At 41.2% G+C, this 25,980-nt stretch overlaps 1 protein-coding gene across 2 annotated transcripts in view; it reads left to right on the top strand.

Annotated features, from left to right (window-relative positions):
• Nucleotides 1–25,980, top strand: part of RELN (reelin) — a 459,089-nt gene that overhangs the window by 392,716 nt on the left and 40,393 nt on the right. For both annotated transcript variants that reach the window (XM_023638850.2, XM_070265359.1), the window contains exons 42-47: nt 4,126–4,346; nt 6,177–6,324; nt 8,577–8,835; nt 9,706–9,955; nt 13,655–13,823; nt 25,402–25,542. In XM_023638850.2, the coding sequence (XP_023494618.1) occupies nt 4,126–4,346; nt 6,177–6,324; nt 8,577–8,835; nt 9,706–9,955; nt 13,655–13,823; nt 25,402–25,542 (1,188 nt within the window). The remainder of the gene's footprint in view (nt 1–4,125; nt 4,347–6,176; nt 6,325–8,576; nt 8,836–9,705; nt 9,956–13,654; nt 13,824–25,401; nt 25,543–25,980) is intronic.

Raw genomic sequence — 25,980 nt, 5'->3', positions numbered from 1 at the left:
AACTAATCATGTAAATGAACAAAGAGAGGAAGTCAACAAAGCAGCCTGCCTCAGAATTTGTCTTTTCTCTCAGAACAAAGAGCTCATTCTTTCAGGGTATGTCAAAAGCAGAAGAAAGTACTAATGTCGTACTTTCAAGATGGAAGCAGATTTAAATTCCCCGTGTAAGACTCAGCATAATTCGAAGTCTTGGTTCTTTGAGCAAAACTACTAATACCCCATACTTTTCCAGAAGGGTGAAAGTGAATTTTCAAAAGTCTGTTTCTCTTTAGATGTAAATCCATTCGCTCCTCATCATATCATCAGCATCCGATTACTAAGGACTTTAGTGTTTTGTGTTGTCGAGTCTGCCATTTATTAGTTCTTGCCATTGCACCAGGGTACTATTCTAATAGAAAACATAAGTGTTTAAAAAAATAAGCATCACTAAGCAAAATGTCCTCCAGATTCTTTAGAAGTGATATCCGAGGAGGCAAGGAGAGTCCCTGGAACCGTAGGCGTAGATGGAGCTATCGACTCAGCCAGCACAGGCAGAAAGTTTGGGGCATGGGGGGACAGGCGGAAGTTGTCCACAGAAGAATCAGATGGGGGAAATAGCCCAGGAAAAACTTTTTATTCCCAGACCCATTGGATTATTTAAGATTGTATATTGCAAGAAAAATAAAGAGGGTTACAAAAGAGTGGAAGAACTTATTGGAAACAGAGTGGGGAGTATCATGGACTCTGCTCAGGATGCGTGAGGACGTCAGCAAAAGGAGTTTGCTGGGTTTTTTTTAATCACTTTTTATCGTTTATCATGAGTTTGCTCATTTTTATCATGCTAATGTTACCCTCACTCAGCAAACTGCAGCTCTCATTTTCTGGAACTCTTAATTCCACATTTCTAGAAAAGAAAATCTGAACCACTCATCAGCTATGACTAGAAAGACAAGTGTTGCAACAGAAGTGTAGCTGCCAAAACTCCATGTTTATGGGCCGTGTAAGCAGGGAAAAAGGCCTGGATAGCCAATCACGTAGGCACATAGGACCAAGACCGTGACCATTATGGTACTGCTGAAAAGCTCCAGGTCTTCTCTTTAATGGACCTCTCATTTCCTCCAGTCACCCAGCTAAGAATTAGATTAAATAGAAAACAACCCTGAAGATAGGTGGTAGGCCATGAATTTAGATTGTTTTGACAACTGAGACTTGTTTCAACAAGTCCCCACAGGGAAATACTTCTATTTAAAGGAGTGTGCAATAAGGTCACAGGACAGGGCTCCAGGGTCCTGTAGACCGCCTCACGAAGCCCGTGGTGATTTCTGCCGCGCTGCGCTTAGACACGCGGCATGGAGATAGAATTCGGAAATTTGAACAAGAGAAATGCAAACGTCTGTATTTTCACTTACCGGTTTTAGGTGTCAGTTGAACATACACCTCCTCCATTTATAAAGGTACAGACCTTAGACCATCATGTTATTTGTGTTCCATGTCATTTTTCCTTCTGTAAAGAGAGAGTAAATCTGTTCAGGAGGCATGCCCACTCTCAGAATGCTATAACCTACCTTTCAAAATGCCTTCAATCACTTCTGCAAAGAGAAGAATTTGCCTTAATAGCGTTGTCTAGTCCTTGTTTGAGGAAAAGAATTAGAGCTCTTCTTAAAACCCACACAGGCATGAATTGCTGGAAGGCAAAAGTTAAATTTTCTCCAACTCAGTGAGCCATTCCTTGATTTGAATTCAACGTGGTTTGTAATAATGGCACAAGTGCTAGATGTTAAAAAAATGTATAACCTATGTTTAAATTACCCTTTTCTGTGCTCTTACTGGACACTAGATACACAAGAGAGTCAATTAAGTGTTTCCAGGTGCAGAAATGGCCATTTTTTGCCTCCACATATAGTCACTTAGCTTCCATCTAATTTTCTTCACATCACCTTTGTGTCCTTTTCGTCCAAAGTCTTTTTGTCTCTAAAACTTCCTAATTGTTTTTGCTTTATGCAGTTTCATAATGAGTCAACCAAAACCCCTATGTAATGAAAGCACTGTTGTGTGCTTGAAATTTGAAGTTTACGTTGAAAAAACAGATCCTTTTGAATACCACTGGCTTGAGAGAACAGACGCTGACATTCACCAGGGAGGGTGGCAGTGAGATATTTTCAAAATGAGATTTCAGCAGAATGGAACCTCAGTGAAACCAGACCCTTTAGCCCATTTATCATAGTGCTTGCAGTTTCTGTGTCAAGGCAGGTGAACAATAATAAATATCCAACCGGGGTGGTTCATTTGTATTCAGGACATTTGAATAAATAAGAAGTTCAAAAAAACCCGTGTAGGCTTTTGTTCAAAGGAAAACTCCAGCCATTTCCCTCAGCTCAGCAGTCTGAAAGTTCAAAAGGTAAGGGAGTGCCTCTTGCCAAGACTAAACTCTGACAAGTATTTGAAAATAAAATTTAATTACGAACTGGCATTTTGGGGGCAGCTTGATGTAGTTGGAGTCTTGATACAAACAATGAAATTAGGGTTAAAATTATATGTGGGAACTTGACTCCATCTGCTTTACCATCTACTAAACTTGAGAAGCCTCGTGAAGGCTTCTAATACTGACTTCTAATTTGAGTTTCTCCAAGAAGAAATTATTCTGAATTTGGTTTCTATGATGATTGAAAATTGGGCAGATTCACAGGATACAAAAATGAGTGCTCATGCCATCTCTACATCTCTTCCCTCTGAAATAAATCCACCTTCTACGAACAGAGTTTTGTGTGTAATAAATATATTTAACTATTTCTGAACTGCTACCTAAATATGTAGATTATTTCTAAGGAGCTAACTTATCATCAACAATATGATAGGACAATTCACTTACAAATAAAAGGGAAAATTAGCTTTGATTTAAAAAGGAATTAAGCAATAAAAGACATCTAACTAAAAATAAATCTGATTTTGTTGTTTCTCTCTTTAAAATAATCTTTTGGGGCTCTCTGTTGCCAATAGGGATAAAATCCGAAAAATCTTAGTTGGACTCTAAAGGCCTTTCACAACAGATTGTACAACAAACATTTATTGAGCATCTGCTGAGCTCCATGAAAGGGTGCAAAGGAGAAGGAGACGTGGGCATTGGTCTCTAGGAGCTCACAGCCAATAGGGGAAACACCTTTTAAATAACTTGGGCTATGATAGCTATAATAATGGAAATTCCATCAAAATTATGGAAGAGAGAGAGCAAGAAGGGAAATTAAAAGACTGGTTATTTACCATATGGCACAGCAAGTCTGCTACCATTCTCCCCAAAAGAGTTGAAAATAAGTATTCAAGCAAATACCTGTACACAAATGTTCATAGCAGCACTATTCATAATAGCCAAAGCTGGAAACAAGCAAACGTCCGTCAACTGAAGGATGGATAGATAAAGTTGGTATAACCATACACTGGAATATTATTCAGTCATAAAGAGAAATGAAATTCTGATACTTGCTAAAACTCAGATGAGCCTTGAAAACATTATGCAAGTGAACAAAGCCAGATACTAAAGGTCACATATTGTATCGTTCCATTTATGTGAAATGTCCAGAATAGGTAAATCCATAGAGATAGAAAGCAGATTAGGGGTTCCCAGGGGCTGGGGGGTGTGGGAATGGGGACTGACTGCTTAATGGCTGCAGGATTTCCTTTTGGGGTGATGAAAATGTCCTGGAACTCCATAGAGGTGATGGTTGGCTGACACTGTGAATGTGCTAAATGCTGCTGAACTGTACACTTTAAATGGTTAATGTTTACTTTTATGTTATGTGAATTTAACCTCAATTTAGGGGGAAAAAAAAAGACTAGTTGTGTGGGGCATAGATAGTAAGGATGGAGAAAGCTTCACCAAGAAAGTCAATGTTGGAAAAGGTGAGAAGCTCAGGTGGATTTTTGACATAGTGATAGGATTGGAAAGGGCTTACAGGAAGCAGGAACCTTACTGACAAAATCCTGGAGATTGAGAAATGGAGTCTGCATTCCTGAAATGGAGAATCAAGTTTTTTACTTCTTGAGTGTCGAGCAGAGGTGGTAACTGCCCAGTGCTCATTGATCAGTTGTGCTTACTTTGAAGGTAGTTTGTTCTGTTGATCAGGTTTTGAAAGACTTGTATCTCTTTTCCAGATCTGTGCGTTTCAGGTGGTACCAAGGATTTTACCCTGCTGGCTCTCAGCCAGTGACATGGGCCATTGATAATGTCTATATTGGTCCCCAATGTGAAGAGATGTGTAACGGACATGGGAGTTGTATCAACGGAACCAAGTGCATATGCGATCCTGGCTACTCGGGTCCAACCTGCAAAATAAGCACCAAAAATCCTGACTTTCTCAAGGATGATTTTGAAGGTAATCTTTTCTTATAAATTCTATGTAGCTTTATGAAAGAACTTACATATTAAACACAACTTGTAATTAAAAGTAATCATTAAGTGCCGCTCTAATATTTCACTATTTATCATTACGATTGGAACCACTCAAGTCTTCATTTAGTTCTGAATTTTATAAAGTTCCAATTGTGAAACAATGGTCAGTGAGAGTCAATAAGACCATCACTGAGAAAAACTAAAGCTATTTTCACCACTTTTTCTATCACAGGTAATTTCTGATTAATAATAATTTTAGAAAATATCTGTAGAGAGTTAGTCTTCTTGCACGGAGGGAATAAGTTTCCAGAAATATAAACTACTTTCATTGCTTTACCACCAACTCAGTAAGCAGCCTCTCATCACTTTCTGTACCTTAGTTTTGTACCAAGAATCTAACGTCGCTATGTGTGAAGATAATGTTACAGCATAGAAAAATGTATATGATGTAATGATTGAAATTATTCACAGTTAATTTTATATCCATTGGATATGCAGTCTGGTAAAACTGTGGAAAAACGTTGTTAGAAGAGAAAATCTGAAACAAATGTAATAGCTATCTGTGTTAGGATAGTGGGATTAAAAGATTTTCTTTTTCCTAAGTTGTCTGTAAAATTGTTATAATATGTTTATGGTTTTAAGGTACATTTTAAAATTGGGTTTAGGTCTATGAATACAATAGAATATTATTCAGCTATGAACAGGAATGAAATTCTGATATATGCTGCAACATGGGTGAACCTGGAAAACATTATGCTAAGTGAAAAAAGTCAGACACAAAAGGCCCCATATTGTATGATTCCATTTATATGAAACATCCAAAGTAGGCAAATCCATAGAGACAGAAGGCAGATTAGTGGCTGCCAGGGGCCGGGTGAGGGGAAATGAGGATTGCTTAATGGGTACAAGGTTTCCTCTACTAGTGATGAAAAAGTTCTGGAGTTAGGTGGTAGTGATGGTTGCACAACATTGTGAGCGTACTAAATGCTATGAGTTGTTCACTTTAAAATAATGAAAATATTGTGTATTTTACCACAATCAAAAAAACCCTAGATCTCAGATGAGTATCTGAAGAGATTTGTGAGCTGTTTTTGAAAGACATTATTTAATAGGAAATATTGAATTACACTGAAATTTCTCCTGTTAAAACTGTATTTTTTAAAAATATTATGCAATACTTGCTCGATACTGTCCTCACAGTAGCAAGCACACAGTGAAGAAGCCAATGGAAGGGCCCCATTACCTTCTCTTACTTTTGGCCTGAACCACTCTCTGACTAGTCAGTGTCTTTTTTTTTTTTTTTTTTTAAGATTTTATTTTTTCCTTTTTCTCCCCAAAGCCCCCCGGTACATAGTTGTGTATTCTTCGTTGTGGGTTCCTCTAGTTGTGGCATGTGGGACGCTGCCTCAGCGTGGTCTGATGAGCAGTGCCATGTCCGCGCCCAGGATTCGAACCAACGAAACACTGGGCCGCCTGCAGCGGAGCGCGCGAACTTAACCACTCGGCCACAGGGCCAGCCCCTAGTCAGTGTCTTTTTTTGCAGTGTAGAGGAGCAGAAAGAAGGGTCCCATGTGGCTGGACCATAGATGCTCAGGAAAGGCCCCTCCTTCTGTTTTGTGGATGCTTAAATTATACAGCCACGGCTGAACAATTCAAACAAGCTAAAATGTGGAAGAGATCTCTTATCCCCAAATCTGTGACTTCAGTATTTATGAATTCATATTTTAAAACTACACAAAGCACTTAGATATTTCTTTAAAACATATGACTGTATTTGGGGTCATAGATAAACTACATTTTCCACTTTTTTCAGGCCAGCTAGAATCTGATCGATTCTTATTAATGAGTGGCGGAAAGCCGTCTCGGAAGTGTGGAATCCTGTCCAGTGGAAACAACCTCTTTTTCAATGAAGATGGCTTGCGCATGTTGATGACACGAGATCTGGATTTATCACATGCTAGGTAATCCTTTTTAAATGCTGTTGAGAAAACACGCTGCAAAGTACAGCAGCAGAGCACAATCGAATCAGAAAGAAATGGAGATCTCAAGGACAAGGCTGAGCTGCTCTCTTGTGGAAGACTCCATTAAGACACAATTTACATAGTTTCCATTCTAAAACAGAGAGATTTGCACAATAACTAGATCAGAAATGAAACACAGCTAAACAGACAAAAGTTAATATCTAGTATCTTACAAGATGGTGACTAGGAGATGACAATGTTTAACTTACTTTAACTTCAAGAAGATAATGTTGCATCTTTATTCACCTTCTACCGAATAACTTTTCATTAGCACTTGGACTATGTAGAAATTGTTTACACCAAGCTCAGTAGAAACTTAACTGAAATAGAATACATCCTCAGATTATTCACAATTAATTTTATATCCATCAGCAATTTAAGAACATTTGAAGTGTCACCTTCTTCTTTATATACATTTCTGTCCAAGGATTTGCTCATACGTTCTAAGCATTCATTTTCTATATTGAGCACAGCCACTCAGAAACAAACATTTTAAACTGGCTCAGAGGATTATGTCCTGTCAAGATGTGTATCCCTTGATGATTTGATGAGCCAAAAACTTAGCCAGGAAAATAAAAAAGACAATTTAACATGTGTAAAATGGAACCCTGACCTATTTTTGCAAATAAGCAGAGAAATCATGTTTTTGGTTTTTTGAAGCATTTCAGAGTATCTTAAAATACATCTTAACATATTCATCATCCTCTTTCTCTTAAATCTTTCATTTATTGAATTGTAAATTTGATCGTGCTTCATAGGAAATACAGTTCTATCTGTGGGGTAATTTTGCAGTTATAGAAAGCAAGGTTTTATTTATCTCTGTCCTGTTTTAATGCATATGGTTTAATTTGATGCTCTTTATTTCAGATTTATTGTTGGCAGCTGAGTTCTCTAATTTAGAAATTATTAGGTTTTTCCAAATCATTTTGACATGATTTATCTATAACTAAATTAATATAAACTTTTTCCCAAAACAAGTAGACAATATGCTAAAAGTTTTTCTCTGTAAGTGATTCTTGTTTTTATAAATATAAACGTCACTAGGCACTAACCATGTATTTTTTTCATTAATCCAATGTTAAAAGCTCCATTATTTATCTCATCTCAGTAGCATGCTGTGTAGGATTTGCATATATTGACCTCAAAATGCTCCATGTAAAATCCCAATTTTCTCGGGGTTGTGAGATAAATGAATGCCCAGTTAATGGAGATGAGGGGTGGGAGGAACCCATGAAGAGTGCATGGTTTTATATATGGAATTGATAACCTTTAATATAAGCCCCAATATATTTCATATGTCTGACATGCGTACATAATTGGGTATGTGTGTTAGGTTACACATGAAATTTATTCTGCGTTACCAGCTAGCACAGCGGCCAGACCAGGCACCAGCAGCTTGCCTGCCAAAGATAACATGTGAGCTAGTTTTCATTGGCACCCCAGCTGGTTGCTGCCACTCTGTTCACCTCGCTGCCAGCTGGGAAGGCTGCCACTGGCTGGCCGCCACAGCTCTCGATGGCCAGTATCATCCATCCCAGACCCAGCAGTAGTCAGAGGCTGGCGCAGCCCACCATCCCTGCCGCCCACACTCATGCTCCCCTGCCCTTGGCACAAAAGACAGAAAAGAGGCCCAGACTTGACACACCTCTTCCAAAAGATGCCTGGCCTTTCACAAAGAGGTGCTACAACTGGTGAATTTAAATATGTCTCCCAAAACCCGTAATATAAGATCTGAAAAACTACTGGGAAAACCCGAGAATGGATGATTATGCCAATAAATGGCATAAACTGCGTTAATTACATTCTTCCAGTTTCAGATACTAAGGACAAGGATCCGAATTTATCTTAAATAGATGACAATACACACTCCCAAACTTGGACAGCCTTTGGACCCTTCCCATCTTCTTACAGCATAGCTGAAGGGTGCAGTGACTGCTCACTTCCCTCGGACTCTCCTCGGTGGAGGGGTGCAACACATATGGGTACAGAATGGCCTTTTTTCAGACTTCACATTTTGTTGACTCCCTTTCACATTAAAAAGGAAAATTGGGCTTTGAGATGACTGCTGAGGGCATTCATTAAATCCTCCTGTTCCTTAAAGCCACGCATCCTCCATTACGCACGTGCTTGTCTTCTGTTAATGGTATAACTCTCACGGAAGTCAAAGTCTACAGTAATTGTATTCATGTCAGATTTGTGCAGTTCTTCATGAGACTGGGCTGTGGGAAAGGTGTTCCTGACCCCAGGAGCCAACCTGTGCTCCTCCAGTATTCTCTCAACGGCGGCCTCTCGTGGAGCCTCCTTCAAGAGTTCCTCTTCAGCAACTCCAGCAATGTGGGCAGGTACATCGCTCTGGAGATACCCTTGAAGGCCCGTGCAGCTTCTACTCGCCTGCGCTGGTGGCAGCCATCTGAAAACGGGCACTTCTACAGCCCCTGGGTTATCGACCAGGTCAGTCCCTTCAGGATCAACCATTATCATTTTGGGCACTTGAGCTGAACGTGGCCTCAGATAGCATTTAGTCCAACCTGATTGCTCAGTAGAGGAAGCCTGGGCCTGACGGTTGAGTGACTTGCCCAAGGGCACACAGCTAGATGAGATATGGCATTTAGCTTCCTTTCATTCTCCATTCCTTCAATTGCCTGAACCTATAAACATAAACAACACGACAGAAGGCCCATGTCCTGCACATAGAGGATTCTGCCATATGGGTAGAGGGACTTTATCAAGCGTGATACAGGGTTGTAATTCTCTGAAAAGGAAAATGTGCAAATTAGCGTTGGTGCCACATGCAGTCGTTCCCAAATCCTCTTTCCTAGCCTTTGAAGAAAAAGATAGATAAATCTCCGTAACATCCTTATGGACAGTTCCTAAAGGATCTTCATACAGAATAAAATGCGTATCAAATAGATCTCAAAGAACCCGTTAAGAAACAGTAGAATCCATGCAAAGAATTGGAACTGAAGTGCCTTAGGGTACAACTGTCCTTAAATAGAAATTTTACATGGAAAATAATCACATTTAAGCCAAATTTTGCTTTCCCAGCTTGGGTTCGTGTAGTTTCCAAAGGCACAATTTGGCCCACAAAGGCTGTGAATGGTTTTGTCAGTCCTTCAATTTGTTTTCTACAGCTTCTTGCCAGATGGGCAAGCAGACCACGTGAACAGGAGCATTCTGAAAGGGCACCCTAACATCATGCTTGGTGTGAAATGCCAGTTCTGAGCAATCTGACAGATGAAAACAAACAAACAAACAAAAGACTGAACTTTCTCATATCTGCAAACCAAATTGAAAATGTGCTTTTTACAAAATACATTTCAGATTCTTATCGGAGGGAACATTTCTGGTAATACAGTCTTGGAAGATGATTTCACAACTCTGGATAGCAGGAAATGGCTACTTCACCCCGGAGGCACCAAGATGCCTGTGTGTGGCTCTACCGGAGATGCCCTGGTCTTCATCGAAAAGGCCAGCACCCGTTATGTGGTCACCACAGACGTCGCTGTGAATGAGGATTCGTTCCTACAGATAGATTTCGCTGCCTCCTGCTCCGTCACAGACTCTTGTTACGGTGAGTATTCCATCTCCAGGTAGAGGGACAAATGTATGTAAATGGGTAGCGATGGCTGCCTCTGTCAGAGACTGTACGACACCTCTGATAAGTCTGTAAGTAAAGCACAGGTGCGTTTTGAGTCAAACCATAACTGCGTTCTTGAAAGTGTGTGTAAATTGAGTTTTAGAAGTTTACTTTTTAAAGCATCAGAATGTGAGCTTACTTGTAAGCATATGTATGTGAAGACTTCTTTTATACATAAATAATAACCCCTAATTTATCTTTTTGTAAATCCAGATTTTTTTTATTTTTTTATTTTTTTCCTTTTTCTCCCCAAAGCCCCCCAGTACATAGTTGTATATTCTTCATTGTGGGTCCTTCTAGTTGTGGCGTGTGGGACACTGCCTCAGCGTGGTTTGATGAGCAGTGCCATGTCCACGCCCAGGATTCGAACCAACGAAACACTGGGCCGCCTGCACCGGAGCGCATGAACCTAACCACTCGGCCACGGGGCCAGCCCCCCAGCTTGTTTTAGTATCAGATTTGTGGAATAAAGGGCTCTCGTCACGTAGAGAATGCCAGAATAAGCAATAGGATTTACACATGAATTTGTATATACATTGGTTTTAATTCATAGGGCTTGGAATTAGTCCAGTTACTGTCTCCTTTCCGTCTCCCTGGGATTCATGAAATTTTGTTGTTCCCATTTTGCCTTATACTTTTTGCCATCATAGGTCATAGCATATTCTAGGCCACTCTCCTTGTAACCAGTTTGCATCCTCTAGGTTATGCATGCACATGCTCTTGCTCACACATAACTTACACACACATGTGGATCTACCTTAGGAGAAATAAAAACTGGCATCATCACATACTTGGACCTTTCACTGGAACTTGCAGACCTGTCAGGATTCTGAGGCCTTCTGCTCTTTCACCACCACCCCCCCATCACTCTTCTTCCAAGAGATCCAAACTAGAATGTTCACAGGGACCTTGTTCCATTTTAAATTCTGGGGGCCAAAATCTGAGGAATTTGGTTACTGCCAAGATCCTGCAAAATCCAGGTTTTTCACATTTCCATTAGTTTGAACTTAATGGATTCATCTTAGAGGGAATCCCAGAAGTACTCTTTCTACCTCAGGTTCAGTCGACACTAAACTAGTCCGTAGTGGGGGAACTTGGAAAAGTATGAGGAACACACCCTGTCTCCAACAGGTACAGTCTAGTTGAGTGGGTACTTCAAAAAGTTCATGTCCAATAAATGACTAAATCAAGTGCTCTATGGAGTGGTACTGATGCAAGATGTAATGAGATTTCAAAGGAGGGAGAGATGACCAATAGATGGCCAATCCAAGGAATTTGGGAAGATTTCACAAAGGAGCTAAGTCTCAAGTGGGAATTGGTGGTTGGAGTGGATTTGATGGGTGAACAGAGAAGGTGGACACCCCAAGCTGGGCTGGCAGCATAAGCAAAGAAGCAGAGGTGGAGGTTGTCCTCATTCTTGGGAGAAACCATGAGCAGACTAGTCTGAACTGGCAGTATTTGCATCTAATGGAGGAGGGCAGAATGCTGACTTTGAAAATAGAAAGGGCCTTTAAGATCCTAAATGCCTAGTCCCGCATTAGCATAGGAAGTCGTTGAGAACCCAAGGAGGTAAGTTGACATGGTCAGCCTGCGGCAGCACCAGCACTGAAATACTGCCCTCATAAGCCCAGTCACCTGTACTTTCTACCGTAGGCTGATGCAACCTCTTGAGAAAGGTTACACTGAATGATAAAATGCAAGAGGAAAGTGGCTAAGCAGAGTTGGCAGCAAATTAAGAAGGGCTTTAAAAGGCAGGCACAGGAATTTGTGCTTGACAGGGTCATGAATAAGAGGGCACAAGTGCAGAGAGTGACGTGACGTGTTTTAGGGAGATTAGCCCCAGAGCCTAGGAAGGCGGGTAGGAAGGAATCCCAGTAAAGAAGCCTGAGTGGGAGTCTCTATCGGGGTGATGAGGACCTGCACTCTGTGACATGGAGAGAAACAGGGTGGATGAAATTGATCTGAGGTGATGCAAATGGAAAGGAGAGAAGCAGCAAATCTCAAAACCAGGTGATAGGTGGAACATAGAGGGTAAAGAAGAGAGAAGAGTGAAATTCCTAAAATAATTTCTAAATTTTGAACCCAGGACACTAGTGCAAAAGTATTGTCATTGATGGAATTGGGTAGTTAAGAAGAGATGTTTATTTATGAGGGAAAACGATGAGTTTTTCTTCAGTTTGGGTGAAAACAGTTGTGAGTGGAGACGCTTTAGCAAGAAGGAGCTAATGTGGACAGCAGGAACTTTGTCTCTGCCGTGTGGCACAGTATGCCAGCGTCCAGCACGATGCTGTTGGATGAATAAAATCAATCATGAGACATCAAATAGGGAGATTTGGGCACAAAGATGATAGCTGAAGCCCAAGGAGTATGCGCGTAAAATAGAAGGCCAGAAATGGAGTCTGGAAGGATGCCCATAACTGGGGTTAGTTAGCAGAGGAGTCAGAGGGAAAGCAAGACAGGAGAGTCAGAATAATGTTCTCTAAAAGAAAAGAAGGTCTCAAGAATCAGGGAGTAGTCAGTAATGTCCAACACTGTGGGGAGGACAAGAACAATGAAGCCCGAGATGGGCCATTGTATTTAACTAGAAAAGGCCACTAGGAACCTTGGAGCAGAGAGTGGTCCCACACTGGCTGCGCATGAGAATCACCTGGGGAGCCTCAAAGCTCCTGACAGCTTGGCCACGTCCCAGAAGAGTGAAATCACAATCTCGGGGCATGGGGCCCCAGCGTCGTAGTTTCTGAAGGTACCCAGGTGATTTCAGTGTGCAGCCAAGACTCAGAATCACAGCCTTCGAGAAAGCAATTTCTGTAGAGCGATGGGGCTGAAGCAGTTTGTAGAGCCCTGAGAAGGGAATAGAGAGAGAAATATAAAACATAGGGTGTAACTTGAATGTTCCGGAAGGAGAGAAAGGAAGGAAGGATAGACCCACAGCCTGACTGCGTGCCATCAGCTACCTCCTTCCACCTCCCCGATTTCCCAGTATATCCCAAAACATGGCAGAGTAGGACTTATGAGCAAAAGGGATTTTGCAATTGCTAAGAAGTTTCACCTATACCGGGAGCAAAATTGGCATTAGTTGCTCTATAGAATGGTCAAATTTTAAGAAGCCTGCTCAACTTTTCTGACTGTTTAAAAAATAATCATTAAAATATATGGTTACTATGTTCTGTGTTTGTATGTTAACCATTAAATAAATGGATGTAATATAGTTATAATACATTAAATTATATATATTTATGTAATATACAGTCTATAACTATTAGATTAAATAATAAATATTTATAAATTAACTATTATTACTCTTGCTTTAACTGTATATGAAGCAATAGTTTTGTTCTGATTGCTCTGAGAGTTTCTCAGTTTAAGGAGTGATTCAGGAAAATTTACTTTATGTTTCACGTGATCATATCTCCTTAAAAGAAAAATGATTTCAGTATGGAAGTTAAAAATAACAACTAGTAATATACAGAGGGAAAAAGCAAACCAGGAAACATTTCGAACTAGGAGAGATAAATATGGGGGGAAAATCAAATTGACATTTGATTGAAATTAAGGCATGTGAAAACATAAGTAACTATGTTTCCTGGATGTGCAGACATGTATTTCTATCTAGAATAATGCTCTCTGTTTCAGCCATTGAATTGGAATACTCGGTGGATCTTGGATTATCATGGCGCCCGTTGGTAAGGGACTGTCTGCCCACCAACGTTGAGTGCAGTCGCTACCACCTGCAGCGGATCCTGGTGTCAGACACATTCAACAAGTGGACCAGAATCACTCTGCCCCTCCCTCCTTACACCAGGTATGGATGCTTCTGCGTGTAGTGCACCCAACTGTGATCTAATTTGGCATGTCAGATTTCAGCAGAGCAAATTTAAATGAATCCGTGAGATTTTGCTGCTCGCTGATGGTATTGCCACACATGAATTATTAAGGAGATCTTAGTAAGTAAAGTAGAAACCAGGTTTTGTGGTGACGTTCTTCTGTCTTTTCCCAAAATGCAGGGCTTTACTGACTTTTAACACTCATATTTTTAAAGAAGGGCATATGCAAGAAAACAGTGGACGAATCATTGTGCTTCCCAGCTTAATTCGCTATGCCCAAGAATAAGTCTTAAATTGAAAACAGGCATATTGGACACCAAATAGATTTAAGTGGCGTCTACTTTCTGTCAGTCAGACTACTGTAAAGAACAGTGAGTGGTATCCTATACATGGATGTAGCAAATAAACGTGTATTAAAATTAGTGTCCGCTTTGGAAATTTTATTTTGAATGATATCTTGAGAATTATCACCTGGAGCATTGTTCTTTGTGGAAAACAGTGCTTTATTCATTGTGTCTATAAGGAATGAAGGTGACAATAAAATTGCTGGTCAAAGCTGGTAAAGGAGTTAAGTCCAAACCATCTGTGTATTTGCACTTCTGCTTGAGTAAAGCGGAGAATTCACCTTGCCCAGTGGGATAGTTTTACATGACTCTCTTTTCGCCATCTAAGTAGGTGCTAATCATAGCAAGTCTTTAAAATCTTGATAGGAATGCCTGTTCCCTCCAAGAAAACGGTAATCGGTTGCTGCCATTAAGACAGAAGCGAAGCAGCCGATGCAGTATGTGGAGTACGGGCTCACTATTGTTCTCTCGCCTCTCCACAAATGAAGAGTGAATAAATCTTCCTAGAAAATGGCCATAACATTCGAGCATTCATCTAGGGAATAACTTTTCTTGGGCTTCTCATAAATGGGATGGTTTCAGTTACTAACAGCCCAGGGCTCCTCTCCAATGGCTGGCTCAGAGGTACGAGACCATATTAACTGTCAGCAGAGTTGCCAAGTTTAAATGAGATACGTGAGATTTTGTTGCTCATTAAAGGTATTGCCATGCATGAATTATTAAGGCGATCTTAATAAGTAAAATAGAAAAAAAAAAAAACTCCATTAAGGCCGTAGTCTTTTGTCTTTATGAGTTCTGTGAGTTATTACCCAGCTACTTGGTGGCATTCTGCAAATAAATGACATTCGAAGATTTATTCCAGCTAGTCATTACACTCCTGAGTCTTTTGCTCAAGAAAAGTAATTATTCCTCATCTTTTAATCTATCTTTTAATTGTCTCTTGCACCTACCCATAAAAACTTTGACCCTTTCAAATGATATTTGAAAAATCTCTGAACATCCGTTTCCTCTTGTTATCGTATTGAAAATATGCAGTTTGTTTCTTATGCCACCCTGAGGGCTCATGTTGTACAATGATCTTAAAGGCAACACTGCCTTAGACCAGGGCCCTTTGGATAATTCAGAAAGAAACGTGCATGGATGGAGCCCAAGCCAGACCTACTTCTTATCACGCTCTGCCACATGCCAGAGAGCATTAGAACAATACGCCAGGCTCAGAACACTTTGCCTCCAGCACAAGTTAACATACTATACTGTATCTGCTCTTACATCCAGCTACTTTTTAAATATGGTGTTGCCTTGTTTTGAGTTGAGCTTACTGCCTCAACATCTGCAAAGCGTGAAGTCCGTGTTTATGTTGTCCACCGGGACAGAATGGAGAGTTTCTGTTTGTAGCTCTTCACTGTAAACAAACATGAGGCTGGCAATGTAAAGCCCCTGCTAAGGAGGGGTTTGGAGTGACTGTGACGGTGTGCCACTTGTAGGTTTGTTCACTCACTTATCATGTGACCACTAGGCTAGGATCCCAGTGTTGTTGGCACAGTGGTGGTAAGAGTTAACTGAGGTGGGCTGTGTACTGATTAACATCAAACCACTAAGCAAACTGAAATGGCCAGTAGTCATCAGTGGCGCATACTCATTCCTTTAGTCATTCATTAAACAAATATTTTTGAAGTGTTTAATTAGGTGCTGGGTCTCTGTGAGGGGTTGAACTATCCGTGCCTCCAGGAGCTTTTAGTCCAGTGGCAGAGACAGGTATTAACCAGAAGTCACCAGTAATCACAGAAGTAAATATAAAATTCAACTGTGGTAAGTGGCGGAGGACAGTTGCATGATTCTGAGAGAGTATGGATCGTAGATAGAGTTACCTTGGTCAAGAAGGTCAAGAAACACTTTCTTGAGAAAAGGATAATGGAAGTAAGATATGAAGGATGGATCGGAGTTAACTAGGTGAAGAGTAAGGGGCAGAGTGTTCCAGGCAAGAATAATAGCCCGCACTAGGAGGTAGCAGGCGTCTTTGAGACACTGGAAGAATGGATCAGCCACACAGAAAGAGAGTGGAGTAGGTCCGACATGGTCAGACCACGAAGAGCAGTGTAGGTCGTACTAAAGATTTGGGGATTGGATATACAAATGCTGAAAAGCCTGCTAAAGTGCTTGAGAATAGAGAGACATAGTCAGATTTGCATTCAGAAAAGCTTATTCTAACTGGAGAACAAACTGGGGCGGATAAGAGTTGATGTAGGGATTGGCTTAAAGAGGCAGTAGGTGCTGGTAGCTTGGACTAAGGCGTCGCAGACATGAAGAGAAGTGGAGAAACTCCAGAGAGATGGAGGCAATAACATTGACTGAGCTTAATGATGAAATAGACATGGGAGGTGAGGGAAAGGGCCCTGTTGAAGATGACTCCCTGGTTTGAGTTGCAAAACTGCATAAATGCTGGTGGTTTTCACTGGGAAGGGAACACCTAGGCTAAACAAAGATCCGTCACACTCTGCTCCAGACATTGCTAGGTTAAGCCTAAGTAAACGGGGGTAGATACAATCATAGTCTCCATTCCTCTCCATATACACTGGTTAAGTCGGATCTTCCTAGAAGTTCCTGCCCTGGAGGAGATTACAATCTGAGGAAAAATAAACAACTTAAAAATAGTACATGCTATATATAATTTAGAGCTTCACTGAGGAATGAGCTAGAAATGCTGTAGGTTTTGAGAGACGGGAGAGAGCGTTGAATGCCAGAGTTAGAGAGGATTTCATAGAAGAGATGGGCCCTGCCTGGCCTCAAAGGATGGCTAGGAATTAGATGAGTAAGGAGAAGAATATTGTAAACTTGAGGCACAATGAGAAAGGGCACACGAGCCTGGGAGGAGCACAGGAGTTGCTGATTAAAGCAGAGGCTCATCTCTGGAAGCTGTGGAGAGATGTTTGTTAGTAACGTTGGGTTAACGTGTAGTAAATATTGAAGCAAGGCAGAGGAGGTTAGAGTTGTAGGGAAAATGAACTATGGGGAGTTTTGAGCTGAGAATATTCTTCCAAGAAAAAAAATTGGGAGAACAGAGAGACTCAAGTTAGAGAAAGTGGCAAAGGCGTTGTGATAGTGACTATACATGAAGTCACGGGGGTCCAGGCTCCAGCTAATGTGGAGTGGGTGAGGCGGATATTACAGGACGTTTCAAAGAAAGAGTTGCTAAAACTCAGTCACTTACTTCTTCTCCACTGCACACATCCAGATGACTCTAAAGTTTGAAGCCTGAGAGAGTGGTGAGAAGTGGAGAGAGCTGAGGTTGATTCCAGCGGGGATGGTATGGCAAATTTAATCAAATGATGCCAAATTCAGTGTGATGGCTGGAAATACAAATGGAAACATTTATTTGACAGAAACATGAAGCTCAGAGCCCAGGGGAAAATAGTAAACTTTGGAGGCATGAGCATGGAGGTGATGGGCAATGCTGTGAAACTGCAGCAGCTCTCCATAGGAGAGCATTGAAAAAGGAAAGAAAGGACCCTAAATTTGATAGAAGACCGAGAGGATGCAGTCAGGGAGGTCGAAGAAGAATCAGAATAATGTGGTATCCAAAAGCCAAGTGACAATAGAATATCAAGCAGGAATTGGTGGCCATCGGTGAGAAATGCCACAGAGAGTCATGAAGAAAAAATTTCCTAATAAAGTTACCAGATTTTTCAATAAAGAGATAATCAGTGACCTTCAAAAGAACAGTTTCAGTAAGCTACTGGAAATAAATACAGCCTTGCTGGCCCCAGAGCCCATGGGCTTAACCAGTATATTAGTACTACGTCTTAGTTGCTTACCTAAGAGAAATGGTCCTAGAAGAAATAGGAAGAAAGGATGCCAGGAGTTCTGGAGAGAGGCTGAAAAAGATAGGAAGTTGCCAAAATCAATTTCATAGCCCCTAATTTGAATCTGCCTCCTCCTCTTTCCTAACCCCAGACCTAAAAATAACAGGAGGTTCAAGTGGCATGGGTTCTTGAATGTCACCTGAGAACTAGCTGAGTCACTGGAAGGGCAGGTAACCCAAATCTACCAAGAAAGGGAGTAGGGGGCGGCCCCTGGAAGGCTCAGGTGACTTGGCTATTTTCAGTCACAGGGTGAAGATGATCCATTCCCTTCTTCTAGCCCTAATGACCTGGCTGATACCACTGTCTTTAAAGATTAACTACAACACTTTGGAAGCCACGTGGTTTTTAGCCACAGCTTGGAAGCTCCTTAATGTTTACAAGAAGTTGAAAGGATTGGTGATAAGCACAAGAAAAGGCAAGAAGATTGGAGAAGGTTGGGGGTGATGGAATGGGGATGAAGGAGACGATAGCTTTTTGCAGGTAAACAAATTTAGAGAGGGAGGATATTTTTCAATGATATTCCCACCTACCGTAAGTGCAAAGGGAAGCTCTTATTCTAAGAAAACCCAAATAACTAAGCATAATATTTTTTGGGTTCATCGTGGAGAAATATCAAAGAGAATTACAAGTTCATTTTTTAAATGAGATTCTTTCATTTGCCCTGGTACCTTTTATTTCTGTCCATCGTTAGTTCCAACTTAACAGTAACTTTTGAAAGACTTTTCGGAAGCATTCGAGTTACTGAACGTTTTGTCACCATTTTTCAATGTCAGGCAAGCGCTGGACTTCTCTTACACATCCATCTTCTTGCGCATCGTTTTGATACTTTGAACATCCCTGCTTTTACTTCCCCGAATTTCTCCTGGTCTTTCAGGAGTACAGAACATAAAATAATTTTGTCCGGTGTAAACCATGGTGCTATTGCTTTTCACTTACTGAATATATTAATATATATTTTGGCACTATGTTAAGACAAATTAAATCTATTTCCATTTCTCCTCCAACAGAGAATAAAACTATTGCCAGAAATTCTGCATTCCCTCTAAGCGTTATCAAGTGTCAACTTTGTTGCCAAAATTTTATCAGAGAATTTGAGATTTGGCTGTATTTTGCACATATTGCCATGAATGGATTCTTAAGATTCTTTTAACAATTAAATATGTCTTTCTCCATTGAGAAGATATCTTGTAAACTGTAGGAAATTCTTTTTATTTGAAGGATGGTTCAATGTGTTTGATGCCCTCAGTAGGCCTACTGTCATTATCATTACTAATTATAATTGTCATTACTAATTATAATTACCAGCAAAAATGCTAAAACTTTATTTTACCAAAAAAAAGATAGCCATTCTCTTTTATTTGTAATCCTCAAATCAAAATTTTACTGTGAGTTTGAAGGGACCACAGATTATTTTTGGCTCACATGTATCTATTTAAAATCCAACATACAAAATTAAAGAGAATGCCATACTATACTTCAATGTACTCATCACCCACTTCAATAATTATCGATTCGTGGCCAACCTTATTTCATCAATGGCACCACTCACTCCCGCCCCCCCCATGTTATTTTAAAGCAAATCCCAGACATCATATCATCTCAACTGTAAATATTTTAGTATATATCTCTAAAAAAGGACTTTTTCAAAGAAAACATAACTGTCATATCATCACACCTAAAAGTTACTGATAAGTCTTACTCACTACTTACTTAGTATTCAAACGTCCCTGTTTGTCTCATAAAATGTGCTACAGTTTTTTTCGAATTAGGATAGAAACAATACAACTGGTTGGCATGTCTCTTAATTCTCCTTGAACCTCGAGGTCCCCCCACCTACCTTTTCAGATGAGGACTACACATAGGGAAGTGATTTGAGTTTCCCCTCAGACACGCAGTCGGTGGCTGAACCGGGGTTATACAGAGTTCTCCACTTGTTCTCTGTCAAGGAAGAAAGAAAGGCCGTGTGGGGTGCCTCATTTAAACTCTCCCATTGCTAACTCCTAATGTGCTTTCCACCCTAGTTCCAGAGAGCTATCATGGAGGTTCTAGGTCACCTTATATGGGTACCTTACCTTTATCACATTTGTTTAGGGTCATAACCTGTAGGACAAGCACTATCTTCTCTCATGCTGGTATTCAGACCTCAGTGTATTATAGGAAGTCTGGGAGAAAGGAAAACTAAATGACAGTATACATTCTTTAATGGGCTGGTTAATGCTTCCTAAAAATTCCAAAATGTTACAGTCATTTGGTGCCTCCAAATTCCCAGTGTTAATTATACTCACCAAGAGAATTTTCTACCAAAAGATTTGGGATGCCTACATTAAGTGCCCCCTGCTAGCTGCCAAATCTACGGTCTTGCAGCCTTTACCTGCCATCCAGGACAACCAGGGTTCTCAGTCACACATCAACTCCACAATGATGTGCTAAGTCAGGAGAGAGTGGGTTCTGGATCCAGTTCTAAAACTGAGAAGCTGTCGACGCCCCCCTCCTTGACTGGCAGTCCCCACCCCTGGGAAATGAGTCAGTTGTACAAAACAGTTTCTAAGAGGTATCCTCTGATTTCCACTCTGAAGTGTGATTTCCTCTTTTTGTTCATAGCTCAGCATCTTCTTCATGAAGGTCTCCCCTCCTTCATGCCCCTTATCAGACGGCCCACCCCTTTAGAGCCCTTCACCACAAGTGATTCATTCATGCTCCTGGTACCAAAGTTCATGCCCCTTTTTAGAGCCCACTTTTTCTCCAGCTCTTATCTCTGTAGGTCGTGGGCTGTGACCCTTGTTCAGGTGAGCAGACCTCTGCTCCTTCCCAGGTATACGCCTATGAGTGGAACTGCTGGTAACTCATATGTTCAACATTTTGAGAAACTGATAGCCTGTTTCCCACAGCAGCCGCACCATTTTACATTTCCACCAGCAGCGTGTGAGAGTTCAGATTTCTCCACATCCTTGTCAACACTTGTTCTTGCCGTCCTTTTTTTCACAGCCATCCTAGAGGGTATGAAGTTGTATCTTATTGTGGTTTTGATTTGCATTTCTCTAATGATTAAGGATGTTAAGCATCTTTTCATGTACTTGTCAGCCATTTATACATCTTCTTTGGCATATTCTCCACTTTTGTCCAACACAAAGAAATAGGCTAATGGAGGAAATTTTATGCCCAATATAAAGGCAGGGTCTTGGCTAGCAAGGCAAATATAGGACGCATTTTGAGACGGGACAGACATCACAGATCTTCTAACTCAAACACGGAGGGTCAAGGGCTTCAGCTGTGATACTGAGTTTCAGAAGTCAAGATAAATAGACTTGTGTGTACGCATAGCGGCAGTACACACAGCCTTCCACAGCTCAGCAGCTGTTCGTATTTACAAGTAATGGTAGGGACAGGATTATTTTGTACAGGTTGATAGAGAGTTTTCGAGGGTTGACTTATTGAGAATATGGAGTAATAATGAACCAAGAGATCCTTGACTCATCTCAGTTTTGTGAGTGAATCCGTGTGACTGAGGGCACAGGGCCTCTGCTTCTTTGTTGGTAGAGTGAGAGGGTTGGCTCTGTTTTCTAGTCCTAAAGATCCTAAATGTTTTATATATCTCTTTGAGAGTAAAGGAAACACCAGGGAAGAATGAAAAGGTTTTTAAAAATTCTGTATGGTTCCTATCAGAGGGCTTCTTCTCCCGTTGATGATGATGACAGTGAGGACCTCATAGGTCGACAGAGTCATCCTGAAGAAAAGAACAAATATAAAGACTCTAAAATGTGTATTGAAACCTATCAAAAGACGTGGAGGCGGTGCGGGGAAAGGTTCCTGGGGAGAGCAGTGATGAAACCATACTATTGACAGTAACGTTTTTTAACTGCTTCGCACTGGATATTTAATTATTAAACACAATTATGGAGCACTTACTGTGTGCTGTAGATGGAGAGGAAATGATATAAATTCAGAAAAGAAGCAAGGGGAGACATTTCAAGGATATGGAAAGAGGAGAAATCGGCTCTGGGGCCATTTTCCCCCCAAGTCCAGGAAGCAGCAGCTGGTGGTGGCCATCATAATAAGGATGCTTCGGGATAAATGATGACACCTGCCGAGAGGCTGCACCAAGACACTCTCAGGTCTCGGTAAACACGAACTAATTAATTTTCACAACGCCCTGGTGAGGGGGGAAGTAGCATTTTCCTAGTTTTACAGATGGGAAGTGTCAGCCCATAAACATAAGTGATTTGGCCCCTTTACATAGTGAAGCTGTGACAGGCCTGGGAATAAGAAGTCCCAGAAATTCAAATTCCAGGCCTTCACTTTTAACTTACATTTTCAATTCATCCCCTTAGTGAAAGTGCTTCCTTTTCTTGTAAAATAATTTTGGATCATGCATGTACCCCTGTCTCGTGGGTACATAATTACTAAGCGTAGTTATTCCCAAGAATGTAAAACCATCACATTTGAGACAGAGCCTTAGGATTCATCTAATTTAACCCCCTCGTTATACGTGTTAAGTTCCTCACCTCGGACATAGAATTTACTGGTACCGGAATACAGGTTAGAGCCCTTATTCATCTTTACTCTTATTGCCCAACTCGTACATTCTATGCGTGGTCTCCCCCTGTTTCCTTTCCTGTGGAATGTCACAGAGTTATACAGCTGAAAATGTCGTGATTAGAAGTCCCTGTAAAAGCTGTCAGCCCCAACACTGCCTCTGGCCCTTAAACCCTCTGTACCGTCTGTTAAGTGGCTGCCTGGACTGTGCTTAAACACAACCAGGAATCAGAAAACCACCACTGCTGGCAGCCCACGCCACAGCCTACCTGCTAGGAAGCTCTCTTCCGCCTTTAACAGCAGTCAGATCACTGCCCCCTCCACAGCTGACCCCGGTCCCTGCCCACCCAACCTACAAGGCGTCTCTTATTTGACTCTCCATGGCCATCTTCATTGCTCTCAACTTAAGGTCCTTCCAGTAAATGCTTATGAAGCCCCTCTTTAGGTGTCACCAACAATAAAATGATAAATAAAGAGAAGAATCCAACAGAGGAAGCTATGCATAAATAGGCACTTTGAATAAAAGGTGATAAGGGCTTTGATGGAGCATGTATAAAATATTAGGGAACATGGAAATTTTATTACTTGCCTACTATCTAGAAGCACTGAAGATACAAAACAGTATTCCCTGAAGGGATGCAGAGAGAATTCCCTGCCCTTCAGAAGCTTATAGTCTAAAAGAAGGGCAGAATAAGTATATAAGTATTGACTTGTTATTAGAAGCCAAGTAATGATGTGCTGTGGAAATATGATATCCCATTCTGTTATGTATAACACGTTGCTGCGTGTAAACAGGCATAGCTATTAATAAACTTAGTCGTTAAAAATTCAGTGATCAGGGGCCAGCCGGGTGGCGTAGCGGTTAAGTGCATACATTCTGCTTCTCAGCGGCTGGGATTCGCCAGTTCGGATCCTGGGTGCGGACATGGCACCACTTGGCAAAGGCCATGCTGTGGCAGGCGTCCCACATATAAAATAGACGAAGATGGGCATGGATGTTAGCTCAGGGCCAGTCTTCCTCAGTAAAAAGAGGAGGATTGGCTGTAGTTAGTTCAGGGCTAATCTTCCTAAAAAAAAAATTTCACTGATCAGCAGGGCCACTGAGTTGCACAACCCTGGGGAGCCATCTTCATGTTGCTTTAGTAAGAATCGTGGTCCCTGGAGACCACTGCCTAGAGAGCGCCTACTAAGTGCCAGGCACCATACGCTGAGTGTGTAATGTTGAACAAAAAGAATTAACCCTGCTCCCTTGTAACTTACTCTCCTGAGGAGGAGACAGACATTTAAGAAATACATCTGCAAATGAATATATGACTACAATTCCGGTAAATGCTATAAAAGGAAAGGAACAGTTTCTGTGGAAGAAATGTAATTTTTAAAGGGATCCGAAAGAAGATTTTTTGGTGAGGCCCTGACATTTCCTCTGAGACCTGAAGGACACACAGGGGTTAACCAGGCAGAGAGAGAAGACAAACCAGCAGGCAGAAGGCGGGGGAGAGTTCTGTGAGCCTGGAGAAGGAGAGGACGAGCAGAGCTGCAGAAGTGAGCCAGGATGAGGCGCTGGAGCTGGGGGCCCGGCACAGGCAGAGCCTCATGCGCCAAGGGGGACTCTGAGGCTGAAGTAGGAAGCAATAGGAAGTGATCCGAGGGTGTTAGGTAGACCCGTCTCTGCTGGGAGGAATGGTGGGAGCTGGGAAGCAAGCAGGGTCGTGGAGAAATCAGCTAGTGCATAGATGCTCGTAAACAGACATCAAACTTCACTATTTTCAGAGCAAAGATTTTAATTCTAGTCTCTTTCTTTTCTATTTCCTAAACTTAACATAAACGTTTTCAATAAGAAAATCTCAAATCCTTGCTGTGGTTGGGTCTTTTGTCCTGCCTAAAACACGTATCTCTCAGTCAAGGGATTAACGGTGTCTTAATGACAAAAGTATATAAGTCCATAAAACAAAACTTGCTTTGGCTAATTATTTCCTCCGGAGGTCTTTGAATGTTCAAACTCACTTGAGCCTCAGGCTTTGTGTGGATTTTACTGCCATCTAGTGTCTCTGAAAATGTAAGTTTATTTGTGTTTCAGAACAAGACACTCCCTAAACCCGTGCAAATGAGCAAATATATTTCTGCTTCTGGAATGGGAGAATCTCTGTTTTGGTTTTATTTATATGCATTTAAGTCCATATAAAATAAGTCTGGTCTTATTTGTTACTGTCTCCCTTTTTTTCTGTCCAGTTATCTAGAGTTTCACTGATCTCTTTGACTTACATACCTACTGTCTTCTTAGGGCTTTCATTCTGAGAATTCCTCATGAATGCTGTGTGAGGTGGCCCAGTATGCCCACTGCCCAAAATTGTTTAGCTTTAAGGAGCAAGTAGGAGTTGAAACCCAGCCCATCTCCTGCTTCTGGAGTCAAATGCAGAGGGGTTGTGGCTGCTCAAAGACATGCATCTTTTCCTAATTGGCACATAGAAGTTAGCAGTGGCCTCAACATCCCTCCACAATGATTTCCACACAAATTCAGGGCTCACTGTTGCCCTGAGGCTTCTGGGTTTAGGATTAGTCTTAGTTTCTGTTTCATTCTGTTTTTACAAGGCTCACAAAGATCACTGGCTCAAAATATATTCTCAAGCTATTGCAGTGTGGTTTGGTTTGGTTTGATTAAAGTTTTGCATAGAATACTACAGTAATGAACGCTCCTTTCAGAACGCCAGTGGGGATGTATGTGCATTTGTGCTACACTCCTCCATGCACTTGTTCAAACGTACCAGAACACGTTCTCTTTTCCACCACATCCTTCATTATAATCCTGCTTTCCTTCAAAGGTCCCAAGCCACTCGTTTCCGTTGGCATCAACCAGCTCCTTTTGACAAGCAGCAGACATGGGCAATAGATAACGTCTATATTGGGGACGGCTGCATAGATATGTGCAGTGGCCATGGAAGGTGCATCCACGGAAACTGTGTGTGAGTAGACTTTTTTCTTCCTTCTGTAGGAAGTTTCTGACCCGCATTCCAGCCAGCAGATTTTCCTGAGACTGATTTTGAATCACTTCCAAGCTACCTTGGGTTATACGTTTTTCTGAAATCTGATATTGAGCCAACTGTGGAGTTGATGGATAGTGTATCTTCATTCTTGCTTAGAGATTAGGAACTGAACAATAGCTGTCTTGTCAGGAGAAGGCTGAATTATAATTGACTCTATTTTATTTCCTTCTCTGTTTCTGGGATACACCTGTGCCTTGAAAAAGACATTCAATGAGGTTCAAGAGTTCAGTATGTTGTGACCGAAAATAATACATCATAAATTTGCTCACTTAGGTCTGAATATATGTGATGATATGCGTTACTTGTGACTTAATCGGTATTCCTGTGTTGTTTGCATAAGAAAGTATATAAATGTCT

The sequence above is a fragment of the Equus caballus genome, chromosome 4 (assembly GCF_041296265.1).
Source record: "Equus caballus isolate H_3958 breed thoroughbred chromosome 4, TB-T2T, whole genome shotgun sequence".
Classification (NCBI taxonomy): domain Eukaryota; kingdom Metazoa; phylum Chordata; class Mammalia; order Perissodactyla; family Equidae; genus Equus; species Equus caballus.
This window is presented reverse-complemented; position numbering and strand designations above follow the sequence as displayed.